Source organism: Centroberyx affinis, unplaced genomic scaffold (assembly GCF_046629955.1).
Source record: "Centroberyx affinis isolate AG114_WGS23_722 - 3 ecotype Tasmania unplaced genomic scaffold, CSIRO-AGI_Caff_v1 ptg004272l_1, whole genome shotgun sequence".
In the NCBI taxonomy this organism is placed as follows: domain Eukaryota; kingdom Metazoa; phylum Chordata; class Actinopteri; order Beryciformes; family Berycidae; genus Centroberyx; species Centroberyx affinis.
In genome coordinates this window covers 38,831-60,411 of record NW_027281995.1, presented here as the reverse complement: position 1 = coordinate 60,411, position 21,581 = coordinate 38,831, and the positions used below count along the sequence as shown (strand labels likewise).

General features: G+C 43.6%; 1 protein-coding gene across 1 annotated transcript; it reads left to right on the top strand.

Annotated features, from left to right (window-relative positions):
* Positions 1-1,324: 1,324 nt before the first annotated feature.
* On the top strand, positions 1,325-20,214 carry onecut3a (one cut homeobox 3a). The gene is made up of 2 exons (XM_071543206.1): positions 1,325-2,366; positions 19,922-20,214. The coding sequence occupies exons 1-2, from the start codon at positions 1,325-1,327 to the stop codon at positions 20,212-20,214; spliced, it is 1,335 nt and encodes a 444-aa protein (XP_071399307.1).
* Positions 20,215-21,581: the final 1,367 nt, after the last annotated feature.

The window sequence follows — 21,581 nt, the reverse complement described above, 5'->3', positions numbered from 1 at the left end:
ACGTCAGCAAGCAGCAAGTTTCATACAGAAGTTTGTGAGGCAAAATATTATATGAGAGTTAAAAAGGTTGAGTTACCTGATGCGAAGGGGCCAAGCCCACAGGCTGTAGAGATGAAGCACTCCATTTTGATTCACTAACATTTTCTACAGGAAACAAAATATGTGTTTGAAAGACTATTGACAAAACATTTGACAAATTTGATTGACACACAATGTCTCCTGTAAAGTTAGGCTATATACTTTAACCAATGTAACACGGGCTAATGGCCAAATTGTCTACTTTTCAGATTTCAAAAACAGAGATAGTTTTGTAACTGACATGTCATTTCATTGGTTACCTAATTGAAATGTGCTTTCAAAAGTCATCAAAGCAGGCTGAAGTCGATGATCTACTTTTTTAACCTCTTTAACTTCAGGAAAAGGCAATCATTCCGCATTTTCAAACAATTCATGTATAAATAATTGTCATAGTAGGCAAATGTCATGTAATCATCAGATTGAATTTTAGGCTGCAGAATGAGCCGTGGAGATTGCAAGCTGTAGGATCGCCTACTCCTCAAAGCAGGGAACTGTATTAAGTTAACAAGCTGTGGTTTTCTTATTACACTCGTGGTGTGATGTGACACATGTCAATTAATATTTAACCTTTAAGAAATGAATCACGTGTGTTGCTGGCGCCATGTCAAGCGACTTTATCAGGGAAAACAAGGAGCAAGTCGCTCTTATCCAAGACTAGCCATCTGAAGGTAAATGTTACACATACAGCAAAGGATTGCAGCTGTGCCGAAGATAGGGCGCCTCTGTCTTATCTTAACAAATGTCTAATGCAATCTTTTTTGAGGAATTTGAGGTTCAGTTTGCAACATCAACAAACCTCTGTCTCTTCCACAGGGGCCCGTGACGTCAGATTGGCCCCAGACAGAGTGCACGAGAGCGAGCATACACCACGAGAGCGCGCACATGTGCACAGGCACGGTCCCATCTTGACATGAGCGCGGGCACGTCAATATACACACAGAGCAGAGCAGCGCTTTGGGTATAGTAGAAGGTGCTCTACAGCGAATGAAATACAAGCAGGCGCAGACACCTTCCCACAGCGAGCAGCGGTTTGTGGCACAGTTCTGTGGCGGCCGGGACCCGATCTTTTAAAACCATGCTGGATTGACTGCAGAGAGGCAACTACAATCAATGGCTTGGCTTTGAAATCGTTCAAAATTTATTGGAAAGGAGTGTGAGATAGAGCGAGAGTGAGAGAGGGAGAGAGAGAGAGACGCGAGCGAGCGAGAGAGTGGCGAGAGGGGTGGAAATAAAGATCCTTTCAACGATGGAGCTTACAATGGAAAACATTGGAAATCTGCACGGTGTATCTCACTCGCATCAAACGGGCGACTTAATGAACTCCCCACACGCACGCCAGTCCTCGGCGTCGCATCGGAACTTGGTGTCGCACGGACGGTCAGCCATGGTGTCCAGTATGGCCTCGATATTAGAGGGGGCAGGGGACTACCGCACAGACCACGCTTTGTCCGCTCCCTTGCACCCCGCAATGACCATGTCGTGCGACTCCGGGATGAGCCTGAGCAGCACCTACACCACGCTGACGCCGCTGCAGCACCTGCCTCCCATATCCACCGTTTCGGAGAAATTTCACCATCACCCCCACCCACATGCTCACCATCATCCGGCGCACCAGCGACTTGCAGCCGGGAACGTTAGCGGCAGCTTCACCCTGATGAGGGACGACAGGAGCCTCGCCTCCATGAGTAACCTGTACGGCCACTATCCCAAGGAGATGTCAGGCATGGGGCAGCCTCTGTCCCCTCTGTCCAACGGTCTTGGGTCTTTGCACAACTCCCAGCAAACTCTCGGCGCCTACGGTCCTGGTGCTCACCTCTCCAACGACAAGATGCTCTCGTCGGGAGGCTTCGAGTCCCACGCAGCCATGCTGTCCCGGAGCGAGGAGCACCTGGCCCGGGGTCTCGGGGGCCATGGAGCCGGGCTCATGACATCGTTGAACGGCATACACCATCACAGCCATCCGCACTCTCAGGCGAACGGGTCCATGCTATCAGATCGGGACAGGCAGACAGTGGTGGGAGGCGGACAGGGAGCTGGGTCGGGGCAGGTGGAGGAGATAAACACCAAGGAGGTGGCACAACGAATAACAGCAGAGCTCAAGCGCTACAGCATCCCCCAGGCCATCTTTGCCCAGAGGATCTTGTGCCGGTCCCAGGGAACTCTGTCTGACCTGCTGCGGAACCCTAAACCGTGGAGTAAACTCAAGTCTGGCCGGGAGACGTTCAGGAGGATGTGGAAGTGGCTCCAGGAGCCCGAATTTCAGCGGATGTCAGCGCTCAGGCTTGCAGGTGAGTGAGGAGACAGCTCCCAACCTGAGTGATGTGGAGGGATCAATTAGAAGTCAATGTGGCGAGACTGTCAATAGCTGCTCAAACAGACATTACTAGAAGTTATTAGTCGATGGCATCGAGTAAAACTTCATCATGACAGTTGGGGTGTTAAATGTTGGGGGAAATCTATATTTTGATTGATGTTACAATCCATGATAGTGTAAACAGACGCTGTGCAACACTGGTAGTGTAAAGACAAACGTTAGACTTATAAACAAAGGAGAGGAATCGGGTCACATCTTTCAACAAACCAAAGCTCCAACAAACCCAGTCTGATAGACCTGTTTGTTTTTACGCAGACATATAGCAATTTTACGCACGGACTCTCTGTCTCTCTCTCTCTCTCTCTCTCTCTCTCTCTCTCTCTCTCTCCCTCTCTCTCTCCCTCTCTCTCTCCCTCTCTCTCTCCCTCTCTCTCTCCCTCTCTCTCTCTCTCTCTCTCTCTCTCTCTCTCTCTCTCTCTCTCACACACACACACAACACCACACACACAGAAAGAGGAAGAGAAAGAGAGCACAAAGGAAATCAAAGCAGGATGTGAATCAAATTGATTGAATCTTACAGCTATTATTTTAACTGTAAAACGAGGCAGTGATTGAACCTTTGACAAACCTCACTCCGTCCTTACATTGTGAGATCAATGCAACTCAAATATCCAGTTTTACTTTGGACTTACATGTATCAAACAGACCTGGTACTTTGGCACTTCCCCTGTCAAATAAGCGAGTCGCAAACAAGGATCGTCTGAGGCCTGGCCAAAGAGTCAGGGGAGCATGACCTCCCATGGATCAATATTTCAGGTCCCGGCGTCCCCTTTCAAAGTAGCGCACTGATAAATGATCGATTTGGAACTGAAAGACAGTGACACAAACAGATGCGTCTTTCTCTGGCCTGTGCTGAGCATTGGGCCTATTCATCGGCCTACGACACATGCTGTCCTCCATACTCTGGCATATTGTCTCCACACTTGGTTTAAGGCCTGTCTAGCCATTTGTAAATGTGGAATTGTTTTCTTCGTGGTTTGTGAAATGATATATGTGAATGCATATATGATATGTTCATATTTGCCAGCAGAAAGACAGCATTGGTAGTCACTAAACAAATCTGAAAGGTTAACAGAATGGGAATCCCTTCAGTTCAATGGGGTAAAGATGTAGGCATATACTGTGGAAGGCTTGCACACCACATCTCTCTCTCTCTCTGTCTGTCTGTCTGTCACACGCGCGCGCACGCATACACAAACACGTTGACGTCTCCTCTCCCCTTAGATTACGTTTATATGTCTAAAATGCGAGCAGTTTTCTCTAACGTAGATAACACGGTTTTCTGAACGTTGCATCTTTCCCTCCATCGCTTTGATTATTTATTGAGCAAAGAACCAGGCAGGGAGAGAAACGCTGTGATGTGAAGTCAAACAGCCCACGCCAAAAGATTAGTTGCTCTCTTTAAAACCTCTAACACTTGCAGCCTGATTAAATGAAAACGAGGGACGTCGCAATAGGGTTAAAAACAGAGATGGGAGTGAGAGGTCCCCTCTCATTGATGTTTGTGTAAAGGCCCAGTTTAGACGTGCGCTTCCAAACGTCAATCAGCGCTTCTGTGTCGTATTTCAGCGGACAGTTCAATTAAGCAGATATAGTGGCATATTTTAGTTCCAGTCAATGCCCTATTGAAAAGCACTTAATGGCATGTAAATTGTTCCTTTGCGCATTTAGTGGGGTTCTGGTAAATAAAGATTTAAACACTCCACAATTGTCTCTTTAAGTGCCACTGCTGTTAAAGCTAATTGGGCAGTGGGGTTTTATATCTTCCACACCCCACACCAGGATAAAACCCTCCAATTCAATTGACATATGGCACTACAGTGGCACAGTCCTGCAGGCTAGGCATGCACTGGATGCCCACTGTATGTTTTAATGTTTTCAGCGTCAGCCTATTTTGTGTGTGTGTGTGTGTGTGTGTGTGTGTGTGTGTGTGTGTGTGTGTGTGTGTGTGTGTGTGTGCACTATACGTGGAGGTCCGATGTAGCATATAGACTATTGGCTTCTACGTTTGGGAATGGAAAATGTGGCTCAGATCTTATCATTTGTTAATTTGATCAGTGACGTTAACAGTTACCAATTATCATTTTGATTGACGCGATTATGATTCTAATTACTATCTAGCTGATAGGATAGGCCTACACATTTTATTTTATTTTATTTTTTTCATTTTCCTTTCCTTTTGTGTAACACTGGGTTTCAGGCGCATATTGTTTTGTGTTGTGTGCTACCTGCTGTCTCAGGCTCTCAGGGAAAAACACTTGGGCAAAATGACAAATGACTTGTATGTAAATGGCTGGGGCAACATTTTACTTATTGCATTTAAAATCACCATTATCCGCGGTGCGCATGTGGGCTGGGAGTGGGAGTTGGGGGGTTTGTGATGCTGAAAGGGAGGCTGGGCAATACTCGGTCGGCCACATCAATCAATAAATTCAAATTACTATTCCAAATTCATCACAGTCACACAAATCAATGCAGCTGCCCTGCTTAGCTAATGTGAAAATGCCAGTGTCTGCACACTCACATGACAATCCGGTCCTGAAACGAAAAACAGAGCAGAGATAGGCCTATAGGCTACAGTGTTATTAGGGGGAATCTGTGCCCTTCACGCTTAACGTCTCCTAATGCAATGAGGGCAACGCTTACAGCGACCTACTAGCTTCCCCACCTATTATGTTCTCCCATTCCATGTCCAAATACAAAGTGCGAATATGGGATATGTGACATAAAACCCAGGCCAAGCACACCCTTCATCCTTTGGAGGAATTTCTAAGTAGGTATTTACAGTCTTTAGTATCTTAGAAAAGCAAATGTATTTTAAATATAAATAAATATGCAGCATCCGTATAAAGCTAGACTTTTAGTAAACAAGAGATTGTAAGAAAGACACGGGCAAAGAGGGGTCTGGGAGGCATTTAAAGATCGCATTAACGATGAAAACAATTCGTCTTTGCATCTGTGTTGAATTCCACACTCCATCTCAATGTATTTGGTCGGGTCAATAGAGCCCTGATCGATAAGGATAGCCAGTGCATCTATCAATTATCCCGCCTCAGCACTCTCTCCCATTGGTCTCTCCCCCGGAGCAGAGGGGGAGGCAGGAGGCGGAAAAGGGGGAAAGAGGGTAGCTGTAAAAAAAAAGAAAAAAAAAGAAAAAAAACGCTATTGCACACCTTTTTCTTTCTCTCTGCTGTAATCATGTTACATTTGTTGAGTGGAAAGCACGCTCACTCTCAATATGCCCTTTGGGGTTTGGGTTATACAATCATCCGGGTAGTGAACATGTATTCACCACTAACACGTCCTTCCAGACAGATGCTGGAGAATACAGGAAAAAAAAACCCTACGAATAATTCAATCATACTGCCAAAAGCCCCGTGCGTAAATGGCGCGATAGATTTCACAGCAGTATTAAGCAGTGCTGTTTTTCTGCAAATCCGATTGTATAAACATCTAAAGACTGTAATAATTCATAGCCTACATATTTCCCCCTATAACAGTAGTGTTGAGAACTGCGCGTGCCATGGCATGCCAAGGTCCTTTTTCCCTCAAAAGCGCAGTTGGCTCATTATCATTTGAATGGCCAGAACACGCGCCGGGGTGTGTAGGTCAGACCCACAAGACCCAGAGAAAAAATTGTGGAGAATGAGGGTGGGAGGCCTCTATTCATCTTTCAATGGACTACAAGCCGTTTACAAAAGCCTAATCCTGGAGCACCCTCCTCCCCTCCCCAGTCACGGTGCGCCCTTTCGCCTCCACGCGTGCATCACCGCAAAGCCAATCTCCAGATTTCACTACTAAATATAATTTTATTGACCTGACCAAATAATTCCCCACCCTCTTTGCTTCGCCTATTAGCTATGCCCTTAAGTTTACCAACCTTTTAGGCTGACGTTAATCACTCAGAGTTAAATTCAGTGTACGTTGCATTAAGTAATATCAAGCTGATGTAACTAATATGAGGATAGGGTCTTTTAAAGGGGGAAAAGACATAAATGAGTAGTTTTCTGAGCATGGAATTGATTTTTGCTTGTATTGGTGGTTGTTTGCCTTATGATGATCAGTTTTCCCAGCTTATTATGTATCACTACAACACTGCAGCGCATATAACAGCATATAGTCTACATGTTCATGCCCCTAGGTTTCACTTGAAACAAGGCGCTGTCCAGAGTGCTGAAATATTCGGCGATCTAAACTGAACCGTGTTGTCTCTGTTTTGAGGACAGTTCAAGGTGGTAAACTGGAGTTGTAGGCTACTAATACATAGATAATAGCCTTCTTGTAGGCCCCAAACACCATTATTTCATCCAACAGCTCACACCCAACGATCAATATCACAATCACGTCATTCTCGCAGTCCCGTGGGCTATGTTACCCTACTTTCCAGTTCAGGACAAAACCAACTGAGGTTTCCATTCAAATCACATCTCGCTCTTTTGGGATTTGTCTGAAATAATACGAACTGAAAGACGGTTTATTTTTGGTCTAAAGCTACTCACCAAAATAAACAAGAGAAGCAAAAAAAAATGTCATGAGTGGTGTTGTTTTGGTCACTTAAGCCAAGATAATGGGTTTAATTGGATAGGGTATTAAGATGTGATTGATGCGGGATCATCTAAAACAGGCTTTTTCATGAAGAGATGGCTTGATGTTAGCCTGCGAAATGATCGATTGGTACTTTAATAATTGATGTGTGAGGGGAAGATAGGGGAGTAAACAGTGCAGCTGCGGTTTCAGAGTCTCGTTGTTCGTTAAGCACAGCAACGTGTGCTGTAAATACTGAGACACACATGTACACACATCGCCTTTGAAATCCTCTGGTGGGTGAGCAACAGCCATTTTCTTAAGGTTATACCTTTAGGCTATTTTGTTTAAATCCCGGCTTCAGTGTGAAATGACATCTCGTGCTTTGGATCATTATCTGCGACCCAGAATGGACAGATTGGATGTGTGTAGTGGAGGGTAAACCCACTTAAACTCAATTTACCCACATTTATTATTGCAGAAGGGAGTTTACACACATCTCAGGCTGACAAATCCTCATGGTGTAAAGGGATCGTGTGCATCATAGCAAGCAGCATCTGATGTAACTTACATGAAAATGGGGGAAAACACACAAATGACTGCCTTTCCTAAAATATAATTGATTTTTGTTTATCTAAGTGGTTGTTTGCCTCGTGATGATCACCGACTGGAGGTCATAGTTTACCTACCTTTGTATTTACCACTACACGACTGCATAGCATCGGCCTATATCATAGCATACAGCCTGCATGTCGCCTCCCCGTTTCTTCTCTCCCGTGTGTATGTGATCGGGATATAGAGTGCGTCTGCGCCATACACATTGTTAAGGCCGATCTGGCGAGCCCTGAATCTGTATCGATTTCCATTCCCCGGCCTCTCCTTTCCATCTCTGGAGCTGCGCCACGCAGCCATACAACCCCCTCCGTCCCCCTCCATCTCCGCCATGCAACACCATTTCTCCCATTAACAGCTCAGCCTTCATAACACACAACAGAATGACTAATAAACGCATGCTCTTACACCGGCTTGTTGCACACCTCACTGCATGCTATGAGACAAGTCTACACAGTCAGGCATTTGAGAGCTTTGGTCTCTCAATATTTCTGAGATTGTGACACAGTAGAAGGGTACAATTTAAGTAATTCTAGCTATCTTTACTCATTATATATCCCAACCACACTGCTTCGTCGTGGCTACGTCAGCCTTAATATTCAAAATAATGTAATTTGAATAGAAGTCAGATTAGTCTACAGTGCAGCAGCCGAGGCAGGAGGTCTCCATCATCCATTTCTCTTTCTGCAAATGGAAGCATCGCACACGCACGCACGCACACGCACACGCACACACGCACACACACACACACACACACCTCTTTCCAATTCACACGGGGGGCGTGCTTGGCAATTATAAATGCAGTCGAGGTCTGGACTCTGTACAGTCTAGAATACCGTCTCTTCTATTTTAGATGATCAATTCCTACGCTACTCCGTCGCCCCCTCGCCAAACCGGATCGATAGGAGAGAATGACCTTTAAATCAAATTGCTGGCAGAGTCGACTGAATACACGCGGCTAGCATCAAAGGGTTAAATGGCACTGCGCGCGTCCCCTATTCCAAGCAAAAAACACAAATTGTGCGCCTAAACCACTTAGGATAATCATAATGAAATCATATTATTCATCTTTGCTCTGTGGAGTCAGATGGCGGCACAAAAGGTTTTGAAGTAGCCTATTAGGTGAACACCATGCAGGTTTGCATGCAACGACGATAATGTAGACTAAACCTGAACAAAACCACACTGTGGCTTTTGACCCGGCGATAATCAGAGGCTACGGTGGTTTACATAAGACTCACAGCAAATTGATGGTTCCAAAGAGCAGGCTGTTGTGCAATTAAAAATGTTGACCAAAGCACATCAGCAGCTCATTGTGTCGACGGAGCCTGCTGTTATGTAATGTCAGGTCTACCCCAAAAAAACAAAACAATTTCTGCTCCGTGCGTTCTGCTGCATGCCTGCACTGGCCTGTACCCGACCTGCATGGTTATTAACAGGTTATGTGTTGTTCTTATATGGAAGTGTAGCGAAGTAGGTAATTCTGCGATCACCAATCAGAAAAGTAGGGGAATCACCCTCTCTAAATATCAGATTGAATGTGAATTATCCAAACATTAGCCTGTTATCTCGCCTCCATCCCACGAGTCATATTTTTGGTTTTTATCGAGCAAAATGACTTGAACTCCGGACATCAACACTGTTCCCCTGGGCATTCACAGGAGAGAGAACTGAGTTTGCCTGTTTTTTTAAGATAAGATGCGAGTAATAATGATACTTTTGAAATTAGTAACGAATAATGCGTAAGGGATTACTTTTTTGCCCAACACTGGTAATAAATCTCCGGCCACTGGCGCTGAAACAGCAGTGAAGCAGCGGCGTCTCCGTCGCACTGGCTGCTTATCTGACGCCCTGACAGCCCATCGCTTATTAAAGGCCCGATAATGGCTTGTTTAATGCGCAGGCTAAAGAACACAAGGCAAGGACATTGTCCGCGCAATTAAAGGAAAGAAAAGGCACGTATCCAATTCAAGACTCTAAGGTACACTGCAAAAATCTTAACAAGTCCTTTAGTCTCGCATTCAATCTTCAAATCTCGATTTTCTTAAACCGAGTGAAAAACAATGGAGACAGATCATTCCACTTGCTTCCAACGCAGAATCACGTGTTCCAGGAATTTTCTCGAAACAAGTGGCAATTTTAAAATATATATAGGCTATAAATAAAGCAGACTAAGGCAGATCACTCCACTAGTGTCAACTAGAAAACACAAGACGATTCTTGAAACATTTTTTTTTCACTGGAATAAAATGAAATTGTCTCACTGCACTGGCAGATTTTTTCACTTGTTTTAAGAAAAGCGAGATTTTAAGACCAAACGCAAGATTAAATCACCTTTTGCAGTGTAGAGAGTGAAGACTAGTTTGCTTAATTAGACATTTAGCACCTTACAGGCTCCTCCTGAAATCCAGCAGTCTGTAACCTGTCTGTCAATCTATAGCCCAACGGAAGCATCCCATTAATTATTGGTTATCCCACAATTGGTACTACGTTGGCCACATAAATGATTTGTCTACGCATGAGTCGTGAAAACAATCAAGTAACCGTACAAATGACAGTATTTTGTATAAAATCTATTTAATAGTAGCAAAATTTGTCTACGACCTTGCCGGGCCTTTCTTTGAAATGGAGCCTACAGATGGTTTGATATGGAACCTCTGTCAGCCTTTCTACAGGGTCGATCACAACAAAACCGCAATCACACACACACACACACACACACACACACACACACACACACACACACACACACACACACACACAGCGCTTACCGTACCCACAGATGCAACCCGAAACTCCGGTTGGGCAAACCCACACAAATCAACAAAGGAACAAAACGACTGTGAAATCAATTGATGAATGAATCAATGTTAGCCCATATACCTTTTGTATTACATGGTAATAAATATAACGAAGAGGCTGTAAGCTATTCTCAAATTAGTCATTCGGTGTTTGATTTGGCCCGCGTGCCTTTCTGAGCCGATATGAAAAACTGTCTGATTATGACTGTTTTCTTTTGAAGTATTCACGATTTCTGTCTGTGGCAATTTGTACTTCCTCTCAGGCAAGCAAGCAAGCGCCTGCGTGCGTGTGTGTGTGTGTGTGTGTGTGTGTGTGTGTGTGTGTGTGTGTGTGTGTTGAAATATTTGTCAGACACGCAAAAAAAAAAAAAATTACTATAGGCTTTAAATTCTTACTTTTGCATGAATGCCATTTTAGGACGCATTCTGATATTTGCTTTATCTCGCCTTTTTTTCTTTTATACCATCAGACTATTGTTTACACTGGCTTTGCTTTACGTTTCACACACTTCACGATTATTAATATTATTATTATTACTGTTATTAGTATTAGTAGGCTATTAGTATTTGTATTACAATTAATATTATAGGCTACATATTATTTCTGTTGTAGTTAATGTTAATTGTTATTGCACACTATCATAACTATAAACATTACCCTTTGAGTATAGCGAACTGTAGCGACTCACCATAGTCTGAAAAGAATTAGGCAATTCTGGTTTTACTAACTTTATTTGTAATAGCAGATATTGATAGAGCTTAACGCTCAATAAAAAACGAACTTTGAAAAAATAAATAACTGTAACAGATCCAGGATCAGTGCTACGAAATTAGCCAATCTGGTGATTTGCAGCCAATGTCGGTCTGCACACACACATAATAAAAACACTTTATTTCTTGCAGCCTAATATGTTTTGTTTTGCAGTGGGGAAAACAGGCCATATAAATGCAATTAGATTTTTGCAATAATGGTCAGGTGAGGACATTTCTGTTAAGTCTCACTCCAAATTATCAACTGAGAACTCTATTGAATTAAAACCCGAAAATTCCTGCAAATTGTAAAAAGTGTCTCCCCATGGATAGTGCGGCGCTGATGGCTCGGGCGTTCGCTGATTCCCCAGCGGCTTCAGAAATTAGTGAAGAAGTGACAGCTAAAGTGCACGCTGACATTTGAAGAATATTAATATTTTTCGGTATGAACTCGGATCAATCCTACTGTGGAATTTAAATATAGGCTACATCTCTACACCTTATCATGAGCGGTGTTGTAAATAAAAAAGATAGGTAAACTTTGACGTAAAGTCGGTGACCATCACAAGACATCTCAACAGCCAATAAAAACAAAAATCGATTATATTTTTAGAAATGTTTTGTTTCCTTAAAAGACCCTTTTCTTTTATAACAGATAAGTTTGACAACGCTTGATGTGAATTACAAATTTACCTCATACAGATTTGTGTCAGCATTAAAAGGTGGGTAAAGTCTATTTGGCAAATAAAAAGGTGTTTAAAGTGAGTTTGGGTGCGGGTTTTCCTGGCACCGGTTTCAGATCAGCATCGACCCCAGACAGGCCGCGCGCCCAGGCCTACATGTGGATCTATTGATTGGCCACATAGCCTCACCACCCTCTGCTCGCCCACTTTAAATCCGACCGAGCAGACACACACACACACACACACACACAACACACACACACACACACACACACACACACACACACACACACACACACCCCACTGAGGCAGCTTTCACACGCTCTGATATGTATGCATTGTCCAGTGAGGTTATTTGTTTACTTTTAACAGTTATTATTCGTTATCTATTCTATTATATCCTCTACCTATCTATAGAGAATATAATAGACAGTAATTCTTATGACTTTCAAATTACTGAAAAGGTTCTAAAATTAGATGAAAAAAAAGACACCAACTCCTTCAAATTAGAGTTTTAAAGTTATGAGTGGAGTAAAGTTATGGATAAATTCTTCTTTGTTTTTGAAATATTGACTTACGGATTTCGGGCACAGTAGCACAATTTAGCTCTACGCAAACTGGATTTATCACGTTGGAATGAAACCTTTCAATTATAATTAAATACAATTACTGACTAATATTATCTTGGTCTTTACACGAGTGTCTGTCTAATTTTGTCAAATGATCGGAACTAATTTACGATAAAATACTGATAGACTGTGGAAAGAAGAGACAGTAGTGAAACTGCACCTGTTGTTTAGGAGCCACGAGGGGAAAACGAAACCGTCTGTAGAAAATAAAGCATCATGATCATTACCGCTATCACGCATAACTGGTCGAAGCAATTATGAATGAAATCAATGATAATCATAGATAATAGAGTATCATTCTAACGGTGAACCCTCTCCTACAAATAAACGGCACAGAGCAGACTACTATTAACTTGGCAAAAAATAATGCAGGTTAAAATTAAGTCACACAGTTCTCTCAATCATGCTCTTAAATGGCTGAATGCCTTTCATTATCTAAAAACTCATAAGGAGCGTGATGATCACAAGCAGCAATCTTTATTGATTATTGAATTTTTCGGTGCTCTGCAGTTTCTTAGGTTTTATCACTGGGTAGCTAATAACACATTGGGCTGTGGAAAACATAGCATTGAATAACAGGCTATTTCTTATGTGCATCATTTACAATAAAATAAAACACAGATATAGGCCTATAACCATACTATAATTGTCTGTTTTTGATATTTTTGTTCAAGATTTGAATTTTAGCCTATATGCATGGCTGTGATAGATTATATAAATCCGAAAAGCTAAAGCAAAACGTTGCTGGCAGACGACAGAAAGGACTAAGGTGGGATGTGGGCGAATCTATAACCGAGTTCAGGTTGAGTGTTATTGAAGTGGTGGAGAAATGCCTCGCAGCTGGGTCGTGGGCAAGGCAAACAAACAAATTGTGTCACTTTATCAGTATATTAACACCAATTCTCACTCATTACATTAAGGAGTATTGAGCTGGAAGTGTTTGGGAACTGGCGAGAGCTTGGCACTGCCCCGCAGCCTGAACGGAATAAATACTACTGTACAAAGAGCCTTTCAAATTGGGGCCGTGTCGATACACATGCTATCAATCTTTTGGGCAACAGCCTATGCGAAAAGTAGCAAAAACATTGCTTAATAAATGGAAATGCAGCACCTTTTAAAGGGAGCAGCTCATAGGATTGCAGTATATTGCCCAATCATGCTTCTTAACGGGAGCTAAATGGTTGAATTTGGAAAATAGTGCTAAATCAGTAAAAGCAAACTGGCCCTGTATGAATTAGTGAAGATAGGATTGACTGTGTGATCTTGCTGCAGTGTGTGTATAAACGCGCCGAACCGCAACCAGTAAACTTGTTTATTGGTAAATTAATTAAATGAATCATTTAAGGCCATATCCGTCCACCTCGTATCTACTTTACATGAAACACAAACGCGGCTTCAGGTGAATTTCAAGCCAAGTTTTGATTTTGGAAAGCAAATTGAGGAGCAAATGATCGAAAACACACGGATCATTTTGGATGCAGATGAAATCGTGATTTCAGCAAACACTGTAGGTACAATATTAGCCCGTTTGACATTCTCATTATGAGTGGAAGGGCAGCAATGATCAATAAATGATTAATGCTCAAAATGGACTCACATCTTCAATGAAAAGCAGAAGACACTCCCTAGAACAGGCGTGACCAAAAGACAAAGATAAGGGTCAGCAGTCACAGAAAATGGAGAACAAGTACAGCAGATGAGGTGTGTGTGGGGTCATTTTGGTAATTTGGTTATTTTACACTCCAACCTTTTTGATTTAAGTGTCTTCCCCCCCCCCCCCCTCCCTCCCTCCCTCCCTCTCTCTCCCCTCTCCGATCGGGGGAAGCTGTAAAGAAAGCTGGATCATCACGTTTCCTTCCCAGTGTGTTTTTGCGTCTCCACCCCTTCACGAATCCCCTCTCTAGGCCCACCCCCCCTCCAAGGCATAATTAATTGGACGAACTGAATTTCACACACGAATTATTCACGAATCTATCGATCGATATTGAACACCCAGGGCCTTTCTCTTAACCTCTCTTGGTTTGTCGTGAAGCAAAGAATATTAATGTCATCAGAAAAAAATACATATAAGTTTTGCTTACCGCTTGGAAATGATTATAAAGGATAATTTCGAAATCCGTCATTAGGGGATTTGATGTTACAATATCACTGATTTCTTTACATGATTTTGTTTTAAATCCTGATCTAGGACCAGTTCATTCCACAGTGGCCCTTCACTGACATTCATACAGATTAATTGAGTCCCTTCTTTGTATTCCTGCGAAAATAATAATAGTCTACAGGCCCAAAGGTAAATCAAAATGTTAATAAAAAAAGGGAATTAAGACCAGGTTCATCAGCCTTTGAAACCCTGTGAGCAGCCTAACCCACATTGGATCCATTCAAAGTAGGCCAACTCATGTTCAACAACAGAGAGTTATAGAAATTACACTCTCTTCTACCCGTGTCCTGCCAGCAGGGTGTACACCTCCGAGGACTGAGAAAACACTCGGCACCAAAATAGGATTTCTGCACTTGTCCAGCGTGGGCTGTTCTTTGTGCATGAGTTTATGTCCGTCTCTGTGCTCGGTGCCTACTGTAGCTCTAAAAGCTGCAATGATCGATTTTTTTTCTTTTCTACGCCGAGCTTGGTTCAGTAATCAGGGCCCCCTTCCTCACCGATCGATCGATATTGATTACTAAATCCAGCGCCTGTAGCAAAGGCAGCGCACTATGGCGCCCCGTGCAGCCGGGCCACAGCGAGAGCGACACCTACTGACCGAGAGGCGCCACAGCAAGCGCTCCATTATATGGCAGGACTGACTCACCACTGAAATGATGTGGAGAGACAAGGAGAGAGAGGCTTGTTTTGTCTGAGCTTGTTTTGGACGCAAACCTACAGAGACACTCCTCTTCTGGCCCTGCAATGTTTTTCAAAAAGGCTCAGGAGAGACAGATTTGTGAGGGCAAGATTTGTTATCTTAAAAGATTTGTTATTTTAAAAGTCTGTTCAGATTATGGCTCAAATGGGGGAAAAACAAGTCCTAACAATTCTATTTAAAAATATGTACTGCCTGCCCTAGCATTTCTACTGTAGCCTTTAAATGTAGTTTCATCACATATTGGCTGGATGAAAACAAGATGATATTGAAGCTTTTTTTCCTCCATAGACTTGTAATACTTGAAAAGCAAATCTGTAATTAGTTTGGAAGAATTCTCTTCCTGTAACTAGATGCATGTTGATTTTTTCTGTTTTTAATACAGTGTGATGTTTTATGAAAAGTCAAAAGGAGGTTTTCTACCCACCACAAACTACATAGCAGAAAGTAGACTCAAGTCAAGTCAGTTTAAATGCACTTAAAAAGCTCCTTTGTCATTTCCAGAGAAAAATAAGGTATCATCGCAGATAAAAACAAGAGATAATAGCAAGACAGAACAAACACATCATAAGGTAAGGGCCAGAGCTTGAGTGTGTGTGTGTGTGTGTGTGTGTGTGTGTGTGTGTGTGTGTGTGTGTGTATTGTGTGTGCGCGTACACGTGTGCATGCCTGTGCACACCCACACGTGTGAGTGGAAATGAAAGCACAGACAAACACCATGGCAGTGCCCAGGAGAAAAAAGTAAATAACTGTCTGCGGGGAAGGAAACAAAGGGAAATGAATGTCTGGCAAGGAAAGAGTTAATGTTAATTGGAAGCTGTAGTAAATAAAGGGAATTTGATTCTGGACTTAAATATTGAGATCTGATTAAAATTTTCTAACAGTGAAAGAAAAAAGCAGGAAGCTTGTTCCAAAAGTAGGGTCCCCTAAGGAAAAAACACGGCCCCCATCGAAATATATCAATATATATTTCCAAAGATATTGCAATAATTTTGATGAATAACATGAATCCATGTTACAGTTTTGTTACAGTATTTTTCCCTGAGGGGTTATATTCCACTTGATATGCTTTCTGTTTATATGTGACTGTATGTTAATGTCACCAGAACACATGAATGTTGAGGCTTTTAAAGTGCTTCTTATAAAATTATATTCAGAGTAACTCCATCAAAGAAAAATACATTACATTACATTATGTCATTTAACAGATGTTTTTGTCCAAAGTGACTTACAGTACGTATACTGACCAAAAATATAAACGCAACACTTTTGTTTTTGCTCCCATTTTTCATGAGTTGAAATAAAAGAGCTAAGACTTTTTCTATGCACACAAAAGGCTTATTTCTCTCAAATTTTGTTCACAAATTTGTTTAAATCTGTGTTAGTGAGCACTTCTCCTTTGCCAAGATAATCCATCCACAGATGTGGCATATCAAGATGCTGATTAAACAGCATGATTATTGCACAGGTGTGCCTTGGGCTGGTCACAATAAAAGGCCACTCTAAATGTGCAGTTTTTATCACACAACACAATGCCACAGATGTTGCAAGTTTTGACTGCAGGAATGTCCACCAGAGCTCATGTTGCAGCATGATAATGCACGGCCCCATGTTGCAAGGATCTGTACACAATTCCTGGAAGCTGAAAACATCCCAGTTCTTGCATGGCCTGCATGCCAGACCTCCCAGACATGTCACCCATTGAGCATGTTTGGGATGCTCTGGATCGGCGTATACGACAGCGTGTTCCAATTCCTGCAACTTGGCACAGCCATTGAAGCGGAGTGGACCAACATTACACAAGCCACAATCAACAACCTGATCAACTCTATGTCAATAAATGATTAATGCTCAAAATGGACTCACATCTTCAATGAAAAGCAGAAGACACTCCCTAGAACAGGCGTGACCAAAAGACAAAGATAAGGGTCAGCAGTCACAGAAAATGGAGAACAAGTACAGCAGATGAGGTGTGTGTGGGGTCATTTTGGTAATTTTGGTAACTCTAAGAAGATGTGTCGCACTGCATGAGGCAAATGGTGGTCACACCAGATACTGACTGGTTTTCAAAAAATGCATATCTGTAGCCCTAGTCATCTGAGATCCATAGTTCAGCGCCTAATAAATGTCTTTTTTCAGGATAAAACTGCACATTTTAGAGTGGCCTTTTATTGTGACCAGCCCAAGGCACACCTGTGCAATAATCATCATGCTGTTTAATCAGCATCTTGATATGCCACATCTGTCAGGTGGATGGATTATCTTGGCAAAGGAGAAGTGCTCACTAACACGGATTTAAACAAATTTGTGAACAAAATTTGAGAGAAATAAGCCTTTTGTGTGCATAGAAAAAGTCTTAGATCTTTTATTTCAGCTCATGAAAAATGGGAGCAAAAACAAAAGCGTTGCTTTTATATTTTTGTTCAGTGTACATTTTGTCAACAAAAAGACAATAATGCATGGTGGATGTGAGGTATATACAGTATATGGTATATGTGAGAGCTTTTTGTGACTCTCAAAGCTGTAATGTACTGTGGCATCTGACCTGCTGATGCTCAACACACTGTGACATTATGAATTATTTGAGCTGAAGTCCAAACCGTGAAATGACCTGATCATCATCATCATCATCATCATCATCATCATCATCATCATCATCATCATAACTACCCTCCATCACATAATAAATCATAGTGATATATATGATGATGCTACCTATACATGCAAGTGTACATTTAGGCATACGTGTGCGCGGGCATGCATGCGTTAGTGTGTGTGTGTGTGTGTGTGTGTGTGTGCCTGTGTGTGATATACATAGCTGCAGTGTTGATGTGAAATATGAATATGATGGATGGGCCTGTGTGCAGGTTAGACATCTGTAGTAAACAGATTGGACTGCAATGGCTGATCAATGGGCTCTGTTCCACTGTAATTAGACACACAGCGCCACTGCTTGGCTCCAGCCACTTCAGCATAATCACAACCCCCCCTCCACACACACACACACACACACACACACACACACACACACAGAGGAAGAACATATGAGCACATGCAAGAAGACAAAATTCAGTGAAATTTTACACGTTTGCCATGTCGTTACATGCATTGAGACACACACACAGCATGAGAGTGAGACATTGTTGAGGGTTAGCATGAAAAAAAAAAAAAAAGTCAGAAGAAAGTATCAGACAATACCAGTGGCAGCAGCTGGAGACAGCTCCACAGGGATGACATCTCTCTCTCTCTCTCCCTCTCTGTCTCCCTCTGTCTCTCTCTCACTCCAATTTGTTCTTGTTTTATTGAGACAGTAGGGAAGCTGAGAGGGACACACAGTCCGTTCTGGCAGGATTCGATCCCAGGCCAGCAGGGGAGCATGTGGCTGCAGAGGTGGTGCCTTAACCTCTACACAAGTCTGCGCTCCATCTCTCTCTGGGTGCCTTTTATCTGCGCCTGTCTACTTCTACACTCTCACCCATCTCCTACAAATACCTCGAGTTACAACACGCTTACACTCTATACAACATTCTATTAACTATTAATTTCTCTGTTCACTGGCTACAACCCCAACCCCCCCCCCACCTCCATACACACACACGCCCTGCCGACCCCCACCCCCCAAAAGAGTACACTCGATGTGTTTTCTTTTGAAAATTGCTCTGTGTATGTTGCGGGGCTCATAGCAGTCGGTGCATGCACCTCTCGAGTGTTTGTGTTGGAGGGGAGTGGGTTATAAATACCCTCTCAGAGCTCAATAGAGTGGGCTCCAGTGGGCTCTGTTTGAAGTAGCAGACTGTAGACCTGCTGGGGGGGATTCTGACCTCAGTCCCTACAGAGAGCCCCCCAATTCCTACAGCAAAGTCGGTCAATATCTCTCTCTCTCTCCTTCACTCGTCCCCCCACCCCTCCCTCCTCTCCTCAACCCCTCTCTCTTTGGTTCTTATACACACAAATGCACACACACTTTGTCTCGCTCCACCTTTTCTTTCTCTCCCTCTCTCTCTCTTCCTCCAACCTTTTCTTTTGCTGTCTCTGCCCCTCTGTCTCTCTCTCTCTCTCTCTCTCATTTCGACACACGCACACACACGCACGCACGCACGCACGCACACACACACACACACGCACACACACACACACACACACACACACACAAAACGCTTACTTTTGTGCAACAGTCACTCAGTCCCCCATTGCGACTCAAACTGCATTAATATTGAATCAAACAGCAGTGTCTCCAGCTAGCAGGCAACAGCCAGTCCCACCCCCCCCACCCCATCTCTCTCTCTCTCACCGCAGGCTGGCTCCCTGTCTGCACTCTGCAGGATGGAAGGAATATTCCCACTGGGCAGGAGGAATGGATTAGCTTTAAATCAACTTTAATATGGCAATAGAGATGGAGCTGTAGAATCTCTCCTGGTGTATAAACTAGTTTTTATGTGTTTAAGTACTGGCTAATGATACATTTAGTTACTTTACCTCCCTCCACCTCCTATTGTCTTTATTTGGAAATGAAAAGAATCACTTTTGTATATTTACCTTGCTGTGTTTTTCTTTCCCCTCTTTGCCTCTCACTCTCATCCCCATCCCTCCCACCTCTGCCGCCCGCTCCAAGCCTGCAAGCGCAAAGAACAGGAGCAACACAAGGACCGCAACATGGCGCCAAAGAAACAGCGCCTGGTCTTCACCGACCTGCAGCGCCGCACACTCATCGCCATCTTCAAGGAGAACAAGCGCCCCTCCAAGGAAATGCAGATCACCATCTCCCAGCAGCTCGGCCTGGAGCTCAACACTGTCAGCAACTTCTTCATGAACGCGCGCCGCCGCTGCGTGGACCGCTGGCACGATGACCATGGCACCAGCCCCGGGCAGCCGGGCACATCGGCCACCACCTTCTCCAAGGCCTGAGAGGAGGAGAGGGCCTTCAGAGGGCTGGGGCCCCAGGTGGGAACGGCAGGCGTGGAAAATTGGTTGTGAAACCTGCCTACAACAACCCTACCTGGCCTGGACCATCTGGATGTGTCCTCTGCCTGAAAATCATTTGTGCCATGCAATCATCTCTTCGTCACTCAAAACCGCAAAATCTCAAGCTCTCACCTGAAATAAGCAAAATCTAAAGGTGAATTGTGAAGTCAGGTCCACTCTACATCACTCCCATAAGGACAATCATTAATTCTGATGTTTTTTTTAAATCATTTTAATGGCATCTTTGTCCCTGGCAAGTAATGAAACACCAAAGATTTGATGTTTTTGTTGGACATTATCAGATTTATGCCGGCCTCCTTGACCACACTAGTAGCTACTGATTCTGCTTTTCTCCGAACTCTCCTCTTTGTGTCTGCCTCTTTACTCTCGTTCACATCCCCACTACACCGGCACATGGAAGCAACAAGGGCAAAAGAGCGGCAATAAATCTGACAGAACAGCACATAGCCTTATTATCAAAGCCCCATCCTGCACACACAAGGCCATCATAAAGAAAACAACGCAGCCTATGAAAAAAACAACAAGGCTTTCCAGTCCTCCGCCTCTACCTCCCCCTCCTCCTGTACTCTCCTTCACTCCTTGGCCAAAGGTATTCCCTGATGGCCAGCCATTTCAGAGAGCAGCTCAGTCTGATCATACGGCAAACTAATGAATTGAAAAATGAATCGATGCAGACAGAGAGAGCGGGGCCTTGACCCCTCCTGAAGGTGAAACTCAAGACGCTCGGCAGTAAAGATACTCAGGTCTGCCCGGCCCAGGTCTATATTTTTTGCACAGATGTTGGAGGCCTGTAGGGAGACTGTCATTGTCGTCGTTACTCTTAGGGAGCGAGCCTGAGCCCAGAGTCTGTGTTTCTCTGACCAACAGGAGAGGCGGGTGATATGTCTGGACATGCTCTTTGTTCTGCTGGGAGCTTTTCCTCTGATCAATAACTGAGAACCAAGCGACAACAACACGCTCGGGCATCCAGCCAACTGCATTACAGCTGCATAGGGAAAGCAGAATGTAAGAGGAGCACATGGAACCCAGTGGAGATGGGGACACAAAGGCCTCACAGCAGCAGCAGCAGCAGCAGCAGCACACCTCTCCCTCCCCAGTCTGCCTGTGCTGGCAGAGCAACAGTGCCCCCTGCTGTTAATAGCAGAGACCTGTATCCAGCATAGTAAAGAGGTTCAGAGCGGAGGAGAGGGAGGGAAGAGCCACTAGATGCTGAAGAGAAGTCATGGCACAACACATTCAGGCCCTCACAGCTCTTTGAAGGCAGATCAATAGCAAACCATTATCCTATT

Excerpts from the sequence above, each read along its gene's own strand:
- onecut3a (XM_071543206.1), top strand. The coding sequence starts at position 1,325 with ATGGAGCTTACAATGGAAAACATTGGAAATCTGCACGGTGTATCTCAC. Across the intron at positions 2,367-19,921 it reads GTCAGCGCTCAGGCTTGCAG|CCTGCAAGCGCAAAGAACAG; the intron begins GTGAGTGAGGAG and ends GCCCGCTCCAAG.